Source organism: Talpa occidentalis, unplaced genomic scaffold, assembly GCF_014898055.3.
Source record: "Talpa occidentalis isolate TD23 unplaced genomic scaffold, MPIMG_talOcc4v2.1 talOcc4.5, whole genome shotgun sequence".
NCBI lineage: Eukaryota > Metazoa > Chordata > Mammalia > Eulipotyphla > Talpidae > Talpa > Talpa occidentalis.
In genome coordinates this window covers 104,725,173-104,743,402 of record NW_023604861.1, presented here as the reverse complement: position 1 = coordinate 104,743,402, position 18,230 = coordinate 104,725,173, and the positions used below count along the sequence as shown (strand labels likewise).

The following is an 18,230-nucleotide window of genomic DNA, read 5'->3' as shown; positions in this document are numbered from 1 at the left end:
CAACTCCCTCTCTCATGGAGTTTCATGCCGGTAGGAAAAACACTTAAGAAAACAAATACAAACAAGAAGGTAGTCATAATTATAGTATTTATCATATAGCTCAAGAGCCGGCTTATATGTTTCTTGATAGTTATGAGTTCAAGATTGTTTGGTGTATGACTTATGCCTGTGTAAATAGTGTATACCAACACCCACTTACAAAATACGCACTGTCCACATTACGCAATCCAAGCTTTGAAACGGATCAAGCCAGGACTCAGTCCCAGTAGCCCAGTTCTAACTGAGCAATATTCCCTTTCTTTCTTCATCCAATATTCTTTTTCTCCGTTAACAGGACTTGGTGGCACAAAGTACATTTCCTTTGAGGAACGGCAGTGGCATAACGATTGCTTTAACTGCAAGAAGTGCTCGCTGTCCCTGGTGGGGCGCGGCTTCCTCACAGAGAGTGATGACATCCTTTGCCCCGACTGTGGAAAGGACATCTGAATTCAGCACCGTCTGGCCTCGCGATGCTCACTCATTCATATATTTTCTTTTTCCACCAGGCAGTAGTATATCCTGGTTCCACCAGCCATTTTGAGACTTTCCCCATGTGCTTCTCAGTGATAGTCACATTTGTTTAAATCCTTTCATTTCTTTGTACAAACCATTTCTTTGTAATAAATAGTTCTACCCCAAGGAAGAAGAAGACACTTAGATAAAACCTAGGTGGGAAAATTGTTTTGAATTTTTGTAATCAAGCAAGGCAAATCCAAGTGTAAAATCCTTTTGAATGATGTCTTTATAAATGTATCTTTCTTTCACTGTGTATTTAATTTTTAAGTGCAATGAATGTCACAAACTTGAAAGTATTCCTAACTACTTAAGGTAATGAGCAAGTTATAGCTGTATAACTTTCTATCATGTAAGGTCTAAAGCAAGATTATGTGATTTACAATAAAGTTATCCAGAAAAAAAATCCTTTGCCAGGCACAGTGTGTAAAATAAATAATGGTTAAACTTTGACGTCCTAAGTACAAACAACACTTTATTGCATGTCTGCCTCATACCTGTGTGAAGAGCAAGTTCTGATAGGTCAGGTCAGTTTCAATGAAATTGCTTCACACCTTTCATTTAAAAGAAATCTTTCAGTCAACACCACCACGTCTCCCTTTGTATCTTCTCTTTGCTCCCCCTCCCAAGTTCTCTTTCTCTTGGAATATAGTGTTCTGCTCTTGATGCCATAACATAAGCTCCAGGAAGTGAGTAGGAGAACAGGAGCTAATTGAACATGAAGATGGTGTAGAGTCACTATTCATGGCTGAGCTCTGGCATTCCCCACTGTCACAGACCCATGTCTTACGATGACCTGCCTTCTTTAACATTATGTGAAAGATTGCAAAAAGAGAAGAGCACCTGAAGGACAGACAACATACGTTCATGTCTCAATATCCGAGCAATGTAGGGCATGTAGGAAACCTTCAGTGTTTCTGAAAAGATAAGAAAACAGTCAAGAAAAAGAGATGGAGAGAATCACTGCTATAAAATAACACTCAGAGCTCCTAGCTTGGCAGTTGTCAGCAAAATCATTTTGGCACAGTATGCAATTGGAAAGCACAGCACCAGTTTATAAGATCTGACGTTGCACATTTCTCATTTTAGGACAACAATAGTGACTTTTGGCCCTTAGTTTTCTAAAACCATGCAACATGATCAAATCACAGGCTGTGCAACAGAAAAATCTGGTGGGAATCAAGTCCTATCTATGCTGAGTAGATGCAGTCAGATTCTTAATCTGAATCATAGTCAATATGATAAAATCTGACACAGGCCTTCTGGATTTATAGTTGGCTTGCGGCTGTGTTTAAAAAGTCTAATTCCAAGGCACGCAGCAAGGGAGTGGGGAAGGAGCCAAAGTGGAAGGGAAGAGCACGGGGAATATGATGATGGTCACAGGTGATACGGTGGTGGAGAACTACAGGGACTACACCTGAGGGGAGAAACCAGTTACTGTACAAAAATGAACAATGATGTAAGAAACTATATTTAGAGAAAAAAATATGAAAAGCAAAAAATAAATAAAAAGATTAATTCTACCCCTTTTAGTTGTTTTGCCATCTTCTGCTTTACAATATGAAAGGAAAAGAATTCCTAACTTCATCATGGAACATCTAACTCATTCTTCTTTAAACTACAGATAGGTTAGTCGTATTCCACACTAGAATTCAACCTTAAGGATTGGGGGATTTCCCCCTAGAAAGTAGCTCCTATTGGACTAATCCTCACATTAGCAACCGTTTTTGACAAAATATATATATTTTTAATTTTAAAAGCACTGGAGGATGACCAAAGGCAGGAAGGCTATGGAAGAAGAGATGCTTACAGGAAAAGAATAGCATTGGGGGGATATCCCATTTTTATGGATTTTATCCAAAAGCAAATCCCAGTAGGGCAGCTAAACCTGTTAGAAAACCTACAGTCTTACTGATTTGAAGAACCAAAGGCCAGGGATTTGAACAAACAGCCTTTAAAGTAAGAAGAAAAACCTGGAAAAAAGAATCCCAAGTTCTTTGTATGAAACCCCTGTAAGTCTCGGGTTGACAACTGAACTACAACTGCATATAAAAGATTCCTGCAGCCCAGTCAAGGTTCAGAGAACTGGCTGGAACGGTGGTGTGCAGAACTCAGTTGTCCACCTTCCCAGTGAAACCACCACTTAACTGAGGGAAATTAGAGAAGAGAAATAGAGATAGATTGAATAACAAAAAGTCTGAAAATTCCCCTAAAGGCATTCAGCAAACTGAGATATTTGTTCAGGAAAATCTGTGACCAAATATTAACAGACAGTGAAAGTCTGTGGTATTTGAGCCAAGGCGTGATTCTATCCCAACCCCAGCATTTTTACAGACTAATTCATAAGAGGCAGCTTCCCCAGAGACCAACATGACACATCTTAGGGGGTCTCATGTCGGTAGGAAACTGATTCTGGCTCTTTTGGGGGAATGGGGCGAGCAGCATGCAGGCACAGAAGGCCAGATGTTTGAAATCTTTGGTCCTGAGACTTCTGAGGGCCCTCAACTCACTGTTTACTGTATTTTATCTGGGGGACCTTAGAATAATTCCCCACAGAGAGCTAGAAATAATTCACCACTGCATCTACAGTCAACTCACTGGTCTTCAGGAATTGAGATTTTGTACCGTATATTAATTTAAGCCCCCTTTTCATCTCTGAACTTTTTCTGTTCTGCTTAGTCCTGGCTGTACTTAGAATCAACCTGATATTATGACCACATCCAAAATTTATTTTTCTAGTCAGCATCCTATGCATAGGCACATAGTCTTTGGGGATTGTAAAAGTTTAAAATTGAAAAGTGAAGATCAAGATGCTGTTGGAACTTCAAAGTCTCAAGGAGAAATGATGAGGACGTGTCACCAAAGAGGATGAAGGCACCATTTGCGTGAGCCCCTTGGGCTTTCAGAGTTTGGAACAATCAGACTTGCTCTGGTGAGTCTCTTTCTCAATTTTTGCTAGGACTCTCTCAACTCTTGTTGACTATCATGCCCTGATTTGGGGGATTATGAAAGAGGGCTAAGGACATCTTTGTCCTATTTTGGTAAAGGATAAAGGGGTAGAGGAAGGAAGAAAGTGGGTGTGTGGCTTGCTGAATGAATAGCTTGCCTCTAAAAGTTGAGACCATAAGGTACGACTCAGGCTGCACCCAGAGGAATGAAAAATATTTTCTCACCCAAAAGATAAATGAATGAAAAGACATATCTGAGGGAGTTTCCCGAGGCTTGAATAAGCATGTCTTCCTGCAGAGATGATTTTGTAGTCTCTGCCAGGTGACTGGTGTACCCCAGACCACAGTTCCTCCCAAGTCACTTCTTGTATCTCTTTCACCATGCTAGGAATGTAAATTTTGGCTACAAATCTGGCAGCCTGCCTGCTTGCTTCCAGCCTCCGCCCCACGGCATCCCTTTTCCTTTACCTTCCCTATACTTCCTTCCTATTTTCCTGTTTTTTTTTTTCTTTCCTCCCTCCCTCAACAGCACAGGTTACCTTCCAATTCATCTTTACCATGTGGGTTTTCTATCTTCAGAGGCACAGGGCTTTGACCTCTTTGTTGAGGGAGGTCATCAAGAAGGCGTGACCACCACAGGTTGGACCCAGGCAATTGGAGGGTCCTCACCAAACTGCCCTGGAATGTGTGTAGTTTACCTTCCTTGCTCCCAGAAACTGCCCCAAGGATATAGCCCTGAGATAGTAATGTGGTGTTGAGACTATCTGGATGGTGTACATGAGTGAATCTAGCTAAAGCCTCTTATTTAGACTTACTATAACGTTTAAGATTTGGTGGGTGGGTATGGAAAACTACTTATCTTGCTGCCACCCAAGACAAGCCTCATAAGTTCTTTTGTTTATTAAAACTGTTGCCTACCAGACTTCCCTGGTGGCGCAGGGGTTAAGTCTCAGCACTATCAAGCTATCACCAGCCACTGCAGCCTGAGTGGCCTGAGTTCGATCCCCAGCCACAGAGCACAGCAGACCTCTCCTGTCCTGCCTGCTGCTCCCCTCATCAGTGTATTTCAGTAGATCTGCCTGTTCTGCTCCCCACTCTGTCTCTGGTGAATCCTCTCATCCCCCACACCCCTGGCCTACACTCCAGTTCTTGTATGCATAAATAAATTAAAATAAATCTTTAAAAAATAATAAAATTTTTAAAAAAAAAACAAAAACTGTCACCTACCAATCTAGAGTGATCTCTTCCTGTCCTCCATGCTGGGGGCTAGCTGAGAAGTTCCCCAGGTTGCAACCCAACACTCTATTACATCAGCCACCTGAACCACAGCTCAGTTTCAATAAAGCATCAGGCAAACTGGCCTGCTTCTCTGGGTTCCATGCTTTCTGATTTTTGCCTTCATATTTAGTTCTTCAATGATTTTATGGTTCTTTAGAAGCTATTTTCTCCAGAAGAACTCTTCTTTATATGTAAGAAATCAGAGCAAGCTTTTTCCCTAATGTTCAACATGAGAAAGAGAAAACCTAACTATAAATAATGTTACTTCCTCCTGTGACAGCCTGCAATATAAAGACTTGGATTCATTTTATCTATTTTGTTGTCCTAAATTTTGCTTTTAGTACAAAACTCCCTTGTAGAAAAAAAACTATATACTTAATTTATTGGAATAAATTATGTAAACTGCAGCAATATTTAATGCTTGAAATATTATAAAATTCTAAATAAATTAGCCTATTTTCAACCCAAACCATGAAAATCCAGTCACTAAAGTAACTGAAAGCCATTTCCCTTATGCAGAATCACCCTGCAAGGATCGCAAACATAGCAAGTAGCTCAGTAAATGTGTCTGTGTGATGTGAGTCCAAGAACTGGACTGATAACTACTGTCTCCATGTTGTCCTCATGAAAGCTTACTTAATCTCTGGAAAAATTTTTTTTTAATTTTGTATTTTAATGCAAAAAGAACTCAGTGCTATTGGGAAGCAAAAGTTCAGAGGCTAGCAGAGCAAATACTTGTCATCAACAAATATGAAGCCTAGGGCACATGGCGCACACCTCACCGACTCCCCACAAATGGCCAGTCCAATTTATAAGCAGGGGGCTGCCATTAAGTCAAAAATCAGCAAATAAAGCCAAATTTCCTTGAGATAAAAAATTAGCCACAATAAAGCAGAATAAAAGTGGTACTGTCACCTAACAATCATATTATTGTACTTTTGAAATTTACAATATGTAAATTCAATTCTCAATCACCTCTAGTGGTGCTCATTCAGACTTGAGGACACTCCTCATTTGCCTGGTCATTAAATAAGAGATGAGGGGACTCAGGCAAGATAAGCCTAAGGTAAAAATACAAAGAAAATCTGCAACCAAAGGATCCGAATGAAACTCACCTGCTGGCCAGAGGAGGAAATGGAAGCCCAGAAAGCTGGAAGCTTACTCACGACTACAGAGGCCAACACATTGGAAATCAGACTCCCGATCCCAGTGAATTCCAGCCCATTAGCGTTCTTGAGGGAAATTTTCTGACAATGTAAAACCAGCTGCTGTACATTTTAATAATACTTACCTCTCTTTTCTCTTCATTAGCAAAGTTGACTGCCCTTCTAAAGGACAAGTTGGAAACATAATATGCTTTACTACCTGAGAGGTTGGGGGCGAGGGTTCCAGAAAGGACACCGTCTCTGGTTTAATGGAAAAGAGCAAGAGACCTAGGTTTTACTCACCACTCTGCCCCAACTAACTGAATGCTTCCAGAGAAGATGCCTCCTCTCTCTGGGTACATTTCCTCTTCATAAAATAAGAGTGCTGGGTTAGATTGTGTTTCAGTCTGAATGACCTCCACCAGAAAAAAGCTAGAAAAATCCATAATTTCAACCATCTAATAATGCATTCGAGGGCATTGTATATGAAATAAATTTTCTTACACATAGAGATAATGATGGGGCAAATGACATCTCTAAACACAGTTTTATTGCAACACAGAGAAGAAACCATCCAGGCAGTGCACATGCAAAAATGTACATAAATGAAAAAACTAAAAGGAAATGAGAATAAAACTGACCACCCAAGTAACTATTGCAACTCCCTAGAGCATGAAAACATAGTAAACTAACCTGTTGAAAGAATGAATTGTTCAGGGTGCTTTGTTTTTTATTAAGAAATGAGAATCAGGGCCTCCCCAGTGGCACAGCGGGTTGAGCGCAGCGCTGTGAAGCTTCCGCAGCCTCCGCGGCACGGGTTCTATTCCCAGCTGGCCAGGGAGAATCCCACATGGAGAGACAGACCTCTCCTGTCTCACCCGCTGCTCCCCTCAGCAGTGTATTTCGGTCCTGCCTGTTTTGCTCCCTGCTCTGTCTCTGGTGAATGTTCTCACCCTCCCGCACCTCTGGCTTGTACCCCAGTGCTTGTATAAATAAATCTTTAAAAAAAAATAAATAATTCTGCAACTGCTGTGGATGTATACCAGAATTGAACAATTAAGGAAACCTGGTGGGAGCCAGGTTTCTCACTGTTGAGGTGGGAGTTATAAACAAGAAAGGGAAGTCTAGAATGTTCTACATGGTAATTGATTAAGAGGTAATGAACCCATGTTCATCTTACTATAAATACAAATATTTTTAGAAATATTTAGTTATGCGTATATTCAGGGGTTAGTACACATATGTATATGTCCTTGTTCTGTTGGTTGCAAAGGACTGGAAGCAATGATACCCAAGTAGTATGAGCATACCTAGTGCCTAGATCTTTCTAATATCATTTGATATCATTGATATTAATATCATTGATATTGATATCATTGATATCATTAATATCATCTATATTAATATCTAATATCAATGATACTTCTAATATCATTCAATAAAAGTAACTAAGATTCCTTGGGATAAGATTGAGTCTAGAACAAGGCCAGGAAATAGACAAATGGCCCCAGGGCATCTTGTAGTACTTAAGTGTTCAAAAGAAATCACAACTGTGAGGTAGATCAAAGGGACACAGGAGCCAACAGTTTTCAATGGTCAAAGCTAAAACAATGAAAATCACTCATGATTCTGAGTCAGCTGTGTGACTGGTCTCACCTGGGACATGCATACAGCTACTGGACAGCTAGTCTGGGGATGGGTGACTTCTGATGGGTCGTGCTGGCTTTCAGGTGAGACTTATTTTTCTATAAGCTTTTTATTTGGCTTCTGCAGGGGTCCATGAGTGAGAGTAGAACATAGAAACAAGGTACAAGACCAATCTATATTTGAGAGTTGGGAAAGACTTCACCACTGATGGGAACAATAAAGATATGTCACCATTTAACAACTACAAGTAGGACGCTTTTCCCAAAAGCTTTCCATAATTCTCCTTAAAATATAATCTCCTCAAAGAGGGTTTTCCTAATATGTTTAAAATAGCACTGACCATTACCTTTTCCATCCTTCACTATCTCACGTCACGGCTTGATTTTCTGTCATGATTCCCATTATTTCATTGTCCATTTGTTTGTCTTTTCTATAGAAACAGGAATTTGATTCACATCTTTACTTTTTCTACCACAATAGGGTACCAAATTTAACAGTAACTGACAGAGAAGAGCACTTCAGTTAGTAAGAAGCACTTAGTGAAATAATCCAAATGGAAATAAGAGTGTTATTGTCTCTCCTCTGCAGATAAAAACTGAAGGATCTACTTCTTAAGTTCAAAGTAGAAAGTTACTCATGTGTTTTTCTCATTTGTTAATTTAGTGCTACAGTTAGTCTCCAACACTAAGATAGCAGTTTAGAAATGAACAATTTTTAAGGTTACCCAGATGCAAATAATCCTTTCAACCAAACTTTCGGATTGTCTGAGATTGTTAAGAAAACTTACATGGGATAGATTTGCGGTTCTGTTGCCATCCTCCAGTGTAGTAAGTCAACATGTTAGTCTCTGTGGGATCAGGACATCCCATACACCAAGCCACTGGCCCCCTCCTCTTTCACAGCTGGGGCCCCCAAATGTGGCTGGTCTGTTGAGTTCATGTCTGATACCAATCAATCCAGGTTCAAAAAATTGCACCATGAACAATAATACTTTTGACATAGTTTACTCAAATAAAAAGAGAACAAGCCATTAGTTATTTTTCCATTTTATTTTTTTATAAATGACAGACCAACTCAATACTTTTATTCAGTTTAATTAAATAAGGATAAGGCTACTTAAAAGACTTTTACATACAAAAATGTACATTACAAGGTTAAACTTTTCTGTACTGTATTACAAAACCTGCACAAGCATTTAATAAAAGAGCACACTTAGAAACAATCTATTTTGTAGCCTCTAAAAATTACTGAAGTTCCACAGTAGTAAATAGAGGAAACAATTATATACATGTGATTTAATCTACTGGCAGTTTTACTTAATGTAAGTTTTTAAAAGGTCATTGCTACTGAATGAGTCTATAGATCATTTTAGAATCGTCTCTTAAAACTTAAGTCAACCAAAATATTATTTCAAATAATAATTACAATTCTGAAGAATTTTAATAGTAGCAAAAATATTACGGCCTCATCATAGTTGAACCAACTTTCCAAAGTGCCTGGAAGTTGTCTACATAAATACAGCTACTTTGGTAAACTGTACTGCCTTTACAACCACTGGGAAGCAATGTAGTACCATGGTACTGTGGGGTCTTACAACTTTCCAGAATTCACATGGTAATCTATGATCCTCAAATGTGAGGCTTGGGGGTTAGCCCATCTTCACCCCTCAGTGGATGATGAATGGGGGCAAGCAATGTAACTCGCAAACCTAAGCATGAAACTTAGGATCGACAGAAAGGAGGAAGGAGAATGGAAAAGCAAATAAAGTAAAAATATGAAAAAGGAGGGTAAGAAAACAGAAAACAGAGAGGAAGAAAAGAACAAGGTACACTGCCAATGGCAGGAAGTGGTAAAGCACCCGCTAACCATACCTCAGAAGCCACTCACTGACTCAAATGCCACTCATTTGCTTACCCCAATAAGAAAAGCTGCTTTACTGGAATACAGAATCAAGAGCCACAAAATTCACTCATGTTAATGAGTAAAGAGTATCCCAAAGTTTTCTGTTGTTCAAATCAAGACCTTCTAACTGTTAAAGCACATCAAAGCAACACTTCAAAACATAAGATCCCTGTGCCTCAGACTTCCATCATTCAGCAGACTTATGTAAAGAAAGTCTTTTCAAGAAGAGCTGTATCTATATACCTTGAGAAGGCACAGCCCTCTTAAGATGTTAGTATTATGTAATACATAGTACATGCTTTAGTGCTTCTCCACATTTCTAACTCAAAATAGCTCAGTAAGATGCTGCTATATGAGCACTGATTTTGAATGTTCATAATTTAAACTTCAATTTGAAGCAACAATGTTACACAGTTCAGCTGTTAGCAACCTACTCTGTAAGTTAAATATACAAATTAAAAATTAATTTTATTGAATAACTAAAAATAAGTTTCCACTGACTTAAAATTGTCAAATGGCTAGCTCTCTCTTAACTAAGAGAGAAATACAGATGGAAGCAGAGGGGACAACTGAATATAAAATATAATTTGTCATTCTACCCTAAAATCTGCACTTTAAAAATATCCCTTAACAAATAGTTATGTATAGGATCACAGTTATCCTTCAACAATATTACATGTATCAGCCCGGCAGGTAACTATATAATTGCCAATTTACTATAACATTAACAATTTATGCAACATTTAGTATGCATCAGTTTTGTCTTATATGTACAGATTTATAATTTGGAAAAAGGTAGAATGACTAAAAACTGTAGGGTTAAAGTTTTAGTACAGTACTTACCTGCAGGGCTGAATTAATTTTTTATAAGGCTAGTCAATAGCTGAACTAAAATGCTTGCTTTAACAATCAAAAGAGGAATTAGACTCCTCTAAAAGCTACTGAAAAGGCAAACCCCAATTTGAAAATCACACAAGGGAAAAAAGTATAAAGTATTCTTTGTACTTGGTTAGAAATAGCTAACAGAAAAGAGCACACTAGGATTCATGAATATAAGGTATATTCTATTTTCCCACTAACTTCCACTACACAATTGAAATGATAACACTTTAATAAGAATAAACACAAAACCTCATTAGATACTTGTTTGTGTGACAGCCCTGTGGGAGATGGTCCATGTCACACCAGCAAGGAGCCCCTTCCAGCTGGTCTACTTTCTCTGTGCTATACGCTCTGTAGTCATTTCTGACATCAGTATCTCCTCTGCCGCCTACTCCAGGTGACACTGAGTTTCCCCATTCAGTGCTATACTTCCCGGTCTTTGTAAAGTTCTAGAATTCTATCTGCCCTCTTCCATTCCTCCAAACCTTCTGCCATCGAGTAGCATCTCTGACATGATTATCTTACCTGAAGAGTTTAAAGTCATCTTCATTCTGAAAATATTAAGCTCCCAGGAAGAAGTGATACACGAACTCACAGAGACCAGACTGCTCTGGAAACAGCAGGTAGGACTGCTGGCATGACAAGAACATTCTACAGGATGGACTAGGTACATGATTGACTGCTCCACTCATAATACATCATGTCATGTTATGACTCAAGGGGAGACGTGATAGCAAGCACTGATTCCCTTTTGGTTTTTATGGGAAGAAGCTATGTAAGCACTTTAGAGAACAGCTATTTTAGCTGTATATTCTGAGTATTTTTTTTTTTTTTTTTGCCAGCACTACAAATATGCTTTTCTTGGTGAACCTTGAAGATGAGTTTGGCTAATACTAAAATATTGTGATGAACTGTTATATTCTTTCGCTTTGGAAAATAAATAAAAATTACGAACTACTAAAATATCCAAGTTAAAAAGAAAATCTCAAATTTCCCCAAAGACTAAAACAGACTAATGAGAATAATTTCTAAAATGCACCAAATGCTTTATAGCAGACTTGCAGCTGATGATTTGACTAGAGCCAATATAAATGACTTATACCCAGTCATTTGTTTAAAAAGAAATTCTTTCCTAGTCAGGATGAACAAGGCAAGTTTTCTTCTAGAAAGAGAAGGAAAGAAAGGGGAAGGAAAGGAAAGGAAAAAACCTTTATTTTTTAAACCTAATTTTAAACCTCTTGAGAAAATTCCGTAATAATTAGGATCTGTAAATACTGTCAATATATGTGAATTTGTTTGAAAAACTACAGTTATGGTTATATTTACATTTTGGGAAACTCTCCTTCACGGCCATGTAACATGTTGTATCTTCCTCTTCACTTCTGGGGGCTTCAGGTTATTCTGGAAAGACATAAACAGAAATAGTTTATACTTGCAGAAACATCAGCAATAACAGAAATCAATAATTTAAACCACCCAGGTTGACTACTAATATGTGAATAGCAGATTACTCCTGCCACCTGGTGGAAAAAAGATTTTAGGAGATTAGGGGAACAAGCAAACTTCCCTCGGCTCCCATTTTTCTGGCTGTGGTTCTCAAATGTTACACTGTAAAATCACTCAGACAACTTATATACATGTCCATGCCAGGATCTTATCCCTGAACCAATGACGTCATAACTGATGGGACGATGACACGGCTGGAACTCTGTTTTCTGTCTGGGTTTTTTGGAAGTTCTTCCAGATGATTCTAAGGTAACTTCAGAGTTGAAAACTGCTCCAGACCTGCTTCCTCCCTCCTTGTCCACTATACTTCCTGAACCTTACAATCCAAGATCTTACTGAGAAAAGATTAAAAAAAAAAATCACATCTGTGAAAGAATAAGATGCCCTTGGATAAGAGAAATGCTGTTTAAAATAATGGAAGGAAAAAAAACCAAAACCAACACTAAGGCTTACCTCTTTATTGCAGTATTTGAGATGTGGATTATTCTTCCCATGCTTAGCCAATACCCACTCTCCCATAGAGGTGACTGACAAGTATGAAGGCAGTGAGGGATTATAGGAAGTGTGTATTCAGGGATCTAATAGATTTGAATTCAAACGAAATCCTGGACATCTATTAACTCTGGAACCCTGAACAAAGTATAATTTAAATCTCTAAGTTTTTATTTCCTCACCTGTAAAATGGAAATAACTACTGTACCTACTTTACAGGGCTGTTGAAAGGATTCAATGAGCTAATACAAGAACCTTGAGCCGGTCAGACAGTAGTTTTCTATTTCCAGGGTCTACTAGTTGGACTGTCTGTTCTCTTTTGTTCCCTTTAATACACAATTTGAAAATGACAATAAAGTATACTACATTAATGCTTTATTCTGAATGTTTGTGTCCCCTCAATATTCATATATTGAAATTTAATCCCCAATGTAATATTTGGAAATGGGGCCTTTGAGAGGTGATTAAGTCATGAGGGTAAAGACCTCACGGATGGAATTAGTGTCCTTATAAGAGACCTCAAAGGGAGCCCTGCCCCTTCTGTCAAATGTAAGAGGAGTCAATTATGAACTAAAAGTGGATTCTCTCTGACACTGAACTTGCCAGTGTCTTGATTTTGAACTTCTCAGCCTCCAAAACTCTTAAGAAAAAAATGTCTGCTTCTTGAGTAAAAGATCTAAATGAGAAAAATCCAGGAAAAGCACCTGAGAGACTCTACATATTTTAAGCACAAATAAATTGAATGTGCTTTAAAACACATTAACTTATCATCACGGATTTTAAAATTTCAGAGTTTAAGATTTCATGATATTAAATGTAAAAATAAGACAGACCTTTACACATTTCCAGAACAGCTAGTAACACAAATGACCCATTTCAGGTAAAGCCAATCACTCAGATGTCACTCACATCTCTCCCGAGTGGGGAAACACCCAGACTCACCACAGCCTCCACTTCTTCTTTAGGAGCGGCTCGCTTTAACTTCACTGGAGTAGTTCCAACAGGGGACAAAGGTGGTGACTTCACAGGGCCTGAAGGACTTTTCCTATGCATTAAGTCATGGTTCTGTTTAGTATCATTATTACTGTGTTCCATTTTATTGTTCGTAGGCAAATTGGAAGACAGAAGTAGGGGTGATACACTTGAAGAGGAATTTGATAATTTTCTAAATGCATTACTGGTAAAGCTTGCCTGAGGGGGAGGCTTGAGTCGATCATTATCGCCATTCTCTGTCCTTTTCACTTTTATACTTGTACTTGTTGAACTTCCATCAAACACAATGAGGGGTCTTTTCCTTAACCCATCTACAGTGTTACTCCTAAAATCAAAGAAATGTAGTTATGAAAAATACCATCAGGAATGGTCAAACAGTTCAAGTGGAACTCCAAGTTAAAATAAACAATGACCAAAAATGATTTCTTGATAAGGCTAATCTACTCTCAGCAGAACTACTGGAAATCACCAACTTATTGATAGGGTTATTTTAACCATGTATCAATTATTATTTAAAAAGGATAAAGTTTTTTTTAAAGGAAGGTATAGCTGTTTTGAAAGTTTTAAGATGTGTCTGAACGTGCAGAACCAAGCAGTGCCTTGATAAGCAAAAACTAAAATAAACTAAAGATATCTATGGCAGAATCCAAAGATTTATGAGTTAACCTTCATATACAGCCTTTACCGGTATGCAACAATCCAGCTAAAATGATGCTCAAACTAAACTGAAGGTGTTCCTGATATAAGAAAGACTGTACATGTTGTATTCTTCAACTATTCTCATATTCTCATAATCTCCCCATTAATCAAGTTCTCTTCATAACTAGAAATTAAAAATACTAATGAACTCAGACCTACATGTTTTCCCCTTACCCTGAAATCTCACTCCATCTTTTCCCACTGTACACAGTACATTATCTGCAAGAATCTTACACACAAAAATTTCTAAAAAAAAAAATGAGCAATTAATCAATTGGCAATAAAATAGACACAGGAGAAGAAATAACTAGCCTATGTAGAGCTCTTAGGACACACAGTCTTCATTAACTAGCCAACTACACTGACCACCCAGATGCAACTTTCTTTAAAAACTAAAATTCATTTATTCATGGTTTGATGAAAATTTTTATGAAATTTCACACTGTTTAAATAGTGTGCCTGAAGCTATATGACAGTCTCTTCATTTCTGTATCATTCAAGGACCTTAAAATCTTACTTGAGTCTACTTTTCTCTCACAAATTATTTCAGCAAATCTTGTTTGATCTACAAGAGCAAACAAAAATATCTACAAAAATATATCTAGACCCCAATCACTTCTTACCAAGTCCACTACCTCAGTTAAAGCCACCACCAGGGTGCTGGATTATAGCACAGGCAGTTTCCACCTTCTCCCAGCCCCCATCATAAATCATTTTTCAGTACAGCAAGCAGAGTGCTCCTGTTAACATGCACATCAAAGGTTGTCATCACTCTACTCAATATCCTCCAACGATTTTAATCTCAGAGCAAAGTCAGGTCTTACAAAAGCCTACAAAGCTTTACATGATCTAAAAGTCTCCTCCCAATCACCGCCCCCCCCCCCGCCCCCAACAAACTTCTTCCCCCTGCTCTCTTGATTCTCTTTGCTGTTCTTGGTAATGTGATGGGTATATTCCTGACCCAGGCTCTTGCATCCTGCCTGGAATGCTAGCTTGCTCTCTACTTCATAAAATTCTCTCTACTGAAATGTTATTTTCCAGTGATGTTTTTCCTGGCCATTATACCTAAATTGTAATTCCTCTCCCTATTTTACTTTTATCTTTAGCCTTTCTCAATATGTAAATACCACAGTTTCTACTTAACTTTGTAATTATGTTTCACACAATTAAAATCAGGACAAGAAATTCTGTCAATTTTATACACTGCTATAAGCACAGAGCTTGGTGCTCAATAGATAACTGCTTAAGTCATTTTTTTAACCTAAGTTTACCTGAGGTAATAAAGCAAAAGCTAAATTGTTATGTCAAATGAAAACAGAACCACTAAAAAGTACCTTTTAGTTTCATTTTTTATCTCATGTTGTTCTCTTTTCTTTTCCATCATTTTCCCCCATCTATTCTTTGGCAGATCTCTCTGAGGCAATGGTATTGCATGCTGGACATAAAGGTCAGTAAGATTGTCTTTGTTTATTCTTTTGTCATTTTCAACAGCTATGTTCTTCTGTGGGAAAGGAAACAAAATCAACTTCAAAACAACATCTTTCATTTTAATAACTAAGTACCCACCTAAGGAGGCAAAATATTACTTCTTAAATAAGGAATCATAAAACAACTAGATACACGTTTACAAATGCTATAAGATACAGCAAGAAGAGGCATTAAAACAGGTAAATTTCTGCAACTATTAAGTTCAGCCTCATCTTAAAGGAAATGATCATATGTCCTCATTGTGCCAAGGACTGCTGTCCACAACTGCTCAGCCAATATACCAGCCTGAAGACCATTTCCAGCAGCAAACATCATTTTAACCTATGAAGGAAACCGATACAGGGAGACTTAATGCAAGGCAACAAAAGAAAGCTAACAATTGTAACACTTACTAGTGTCCACACAACACCTCATCTAGAATGTTACTACCATGATCAGATTGGGCTGGAGGTCTCACCCTGTATAGTACTTTCCATATTTCTCTAATAGTGCTTTTTCTAAAAATTTTTTATAGCATTCTTCATTTTTATACAATGTATGCTTTATGATCTCCGGTACAGTCGTGAGATTCCCACCACCAATTCACCTGTGTACCATCATCATAGTCACTTGTGCTCTTCCCACCCCTGTTTTGATACAACTCCCTCCTCCTCCCCTATACAATGTCTCTGGTTTATAGTTGCCTGTTGATTTTGATTTTTACTTCTCTAACAGTCCTTCTTAAACTGAGGTGAACTACCAAGATTTCAAAGGACCCTACAGATACAAACTGCAGTCCCTACTGATGTCCATTGCAGTTTATCATTAGAACCTGTCCCTCATTTTCCACCAGTCCCTTCAAGTATATTCCAGTCAATGTGCAATCACCAGTCCTATCTAAATCGCTTCATTCTCCCTCATTTTCCAATTTGTTCTCAACATCAAAAGAAGCAACTAGCATAAAACATAGGAATAATTATGGATACAGAGTTTGCATTCAGGGAGAAAAATCAGAATGAAAATGAGACCACAAGCTCTTCAATAGAAATTCAGAAAGGTTTGGAGATACCTGTATTTAATAAACTGACAAAAGGTCAATCTGTTCTCTGACAAACTTAGTCAAATTAATTTTATTTTTGAAATTTAAAAGTTCAAATTTTATAACTTTTCTGTCATATACTGTTCCATCTTATCAATTTTCAACCTGTACTTACTCACAGGTATGGGAAAACACTGGGATTCTTTTCCAAAACGTTCCCAAAGAATTCATGGGCCTGTTATTTTTGGAAGCACTGCTCCTGGGCAGTGGCTCTCAAAGTGTGATCCCTGGATCAGCAGCAAGAACTTATCAAAAATTAAAATTTCTGGGGCCTCCCTGGTGGCACAAGGAGTTAAGACTCAACCTATGAAGCTGTCTGCAGCCTCTGCAGCGCAAGTTCGATTCCCCAGCCTTCCAGGGAGCAACCCACATGGCCCAGCAGACCTCACCTGACTCACCCGCTGCTCCCCTCAGCAATGGATTTCAGTCAATCTGCCTGTTCTGTTCCCCACTCTGTTTCTGGTGAATCCTCTCACCGCCCCCGCCCCCCACACACACACCTCTGGCCTGTACCCCAGCTCTTGTATGCATAAATAAATAAATCTTTTAAAAATATATGTTTAAAAAAAATTAAAATTTCTGGTCACATTCCATACCTACTGAATCTGAAACTCTGAGTATGAAATGCAGTTATCTGTGTTTTAACAAGCCTTAGGGTGACTCTGACGTACCTAAAAAGTTTGAGAACCACAGGTAGTAATAGATAATTGAAGTCACCAAAATAATGTGCTTAGCAGGGGGGACTTGAACAAAATTTAAGAATACAGAAGAAAACACAACAAAACATGCTATATAAATAAGCCCCCAAGAATTCTTTCAGTAAACAAATCACTTTTTTATCCCCTTTGGTCATCTTTTTTTTTTTTTTTTTTTTTTTTTAACCTTCTCAGAGGTAACATCAGCTGAAAGCAAGCACCCCTTACTGAGTCAGAAGCCCTGAGTTTTTCTCCTGGCTGCACCATTCATCGATTGTGTGACCTAAAATAAGTCACGTCGACTCTCTGGGGCTCGGTTTCTTCATCTTTAAATGAGGTGAGTGTGGAGAATGGCTATTTCTCCGATGCTTTCAGTCACGACAGCCCCTGATTATTACCCTTCGTTTCCATTCTCTAAGCTTCTTCGCCAGGCCCTCACTTCCTCCGGTCCTTGCTTACCTACAACCACGGGGATCACCTAGGACGCCTCTGTCCATGCCATCAGAGACCCCCCAAAAAATGAGTTCTAATTGCTAGGAATTTCTGACACTCTGAGGACGTCTCTTTCCCGGATAGAGGCCGAGGCGTGGGGACGCAGGGAGACCCAGTGGGTATGTGTTGGGTGGAGGGTGGCGCAAACCGCAAGGAGGGGCGACGACGACGGGGGAGTGTCCGTCGCCCCTGAGGAATACTTGGGCCAGCTCAGGTCCGAGCACTTCTCCTAAGCAGGCCCACCCGCCCCGGTGCGTCCGACCTGCTCCAGGGTGAGGAGAAGGAACTCCTGGGACAGCAGCTCCGGGTGCAGCAGGAGCTCCGAGTCCGTGCAGCTGCGACCGCCCACATCCCCCGCCATCGTCGTCGCCAGGAGACCCCAGGTCGGCTACCCACAAGGCTCCGCGAAGGAAGTGTCCCGGAAGCGACGTGA

General features: G+C 39.0%; 2 protein-coding genes across 7 annotated transcripts in view; one reads left to right on the top strand and one right to left on the bottom strand.

Annotated features, from left to right (window-relative positions):
- The window catches only part of FHL2 (four and a half LIM domains 2), a 32,501-nt gene extending 30,419 nt beyond the window's left edge, over positions 1 to 2,082 (top strand). Inside the window, exon 6 of the mRNA XM_037528039.2 lies at positions 335 to 2,082. Within this exon, the coding sequence (XP_037383936.1) occupies positions 335 to 486 (152 nt within the window). The 3' untranslated portion in view covers positions 487 to 2,082. The remainder of the gene's footprint in view (positions 1 to 334) is intronic.
- CUNH2orf49 (chromosome unknown C2orf49 homolog) lies at positions 28 to 18,220 on the bottom strand. 6 transcript variants are annotated; one of them, XR_008554424.1, is made up of 10 exons: positions 18,060 to 18,220; positions 15,379 to 15,545; positions 13,295 to 13,670; positions 11,681 to 11,755; positions 8,358 to 8,576; positions 7,917 to 8,000; positions 6,227 to 6,355; positions 5,894 to 6,025; positions 4,728 to 4,995; positions 28 to 1,469 (listed from the first exon to the last, which is right to left on the bottom strand). XR_008554424.1 is itself a non-coding variant. In XM_037528038.2 (4 exons), exons 1-4 carry the CDS (start codon positions 18,156 to 18,158, stop codon positions 11,699 to 11,701), a joined length of 699 nt encoding a protein of 232 aa, XP_037383935.1. In that variant the 5' UTR covers positions 18,159 to 18,220; the 3' UTR covers positions 11,542 to 11,698. The 6 variants fall into 6 exon arrangements, 1 of the variants encoding a protein (XP_037383935.1); XR_008554425.1 differs by lacking the exon at positions 6,227 to 6,355 and having other exon boundaries at positions 34 to 1,469; XR_005128419.2 differs by lacking the exon at positions 4,728 to 4,995 and having other exon boundaries at positions 44 to 1,469.
- Positions 18,221 to 18,230: the final 10 nt, after the last annotated feature.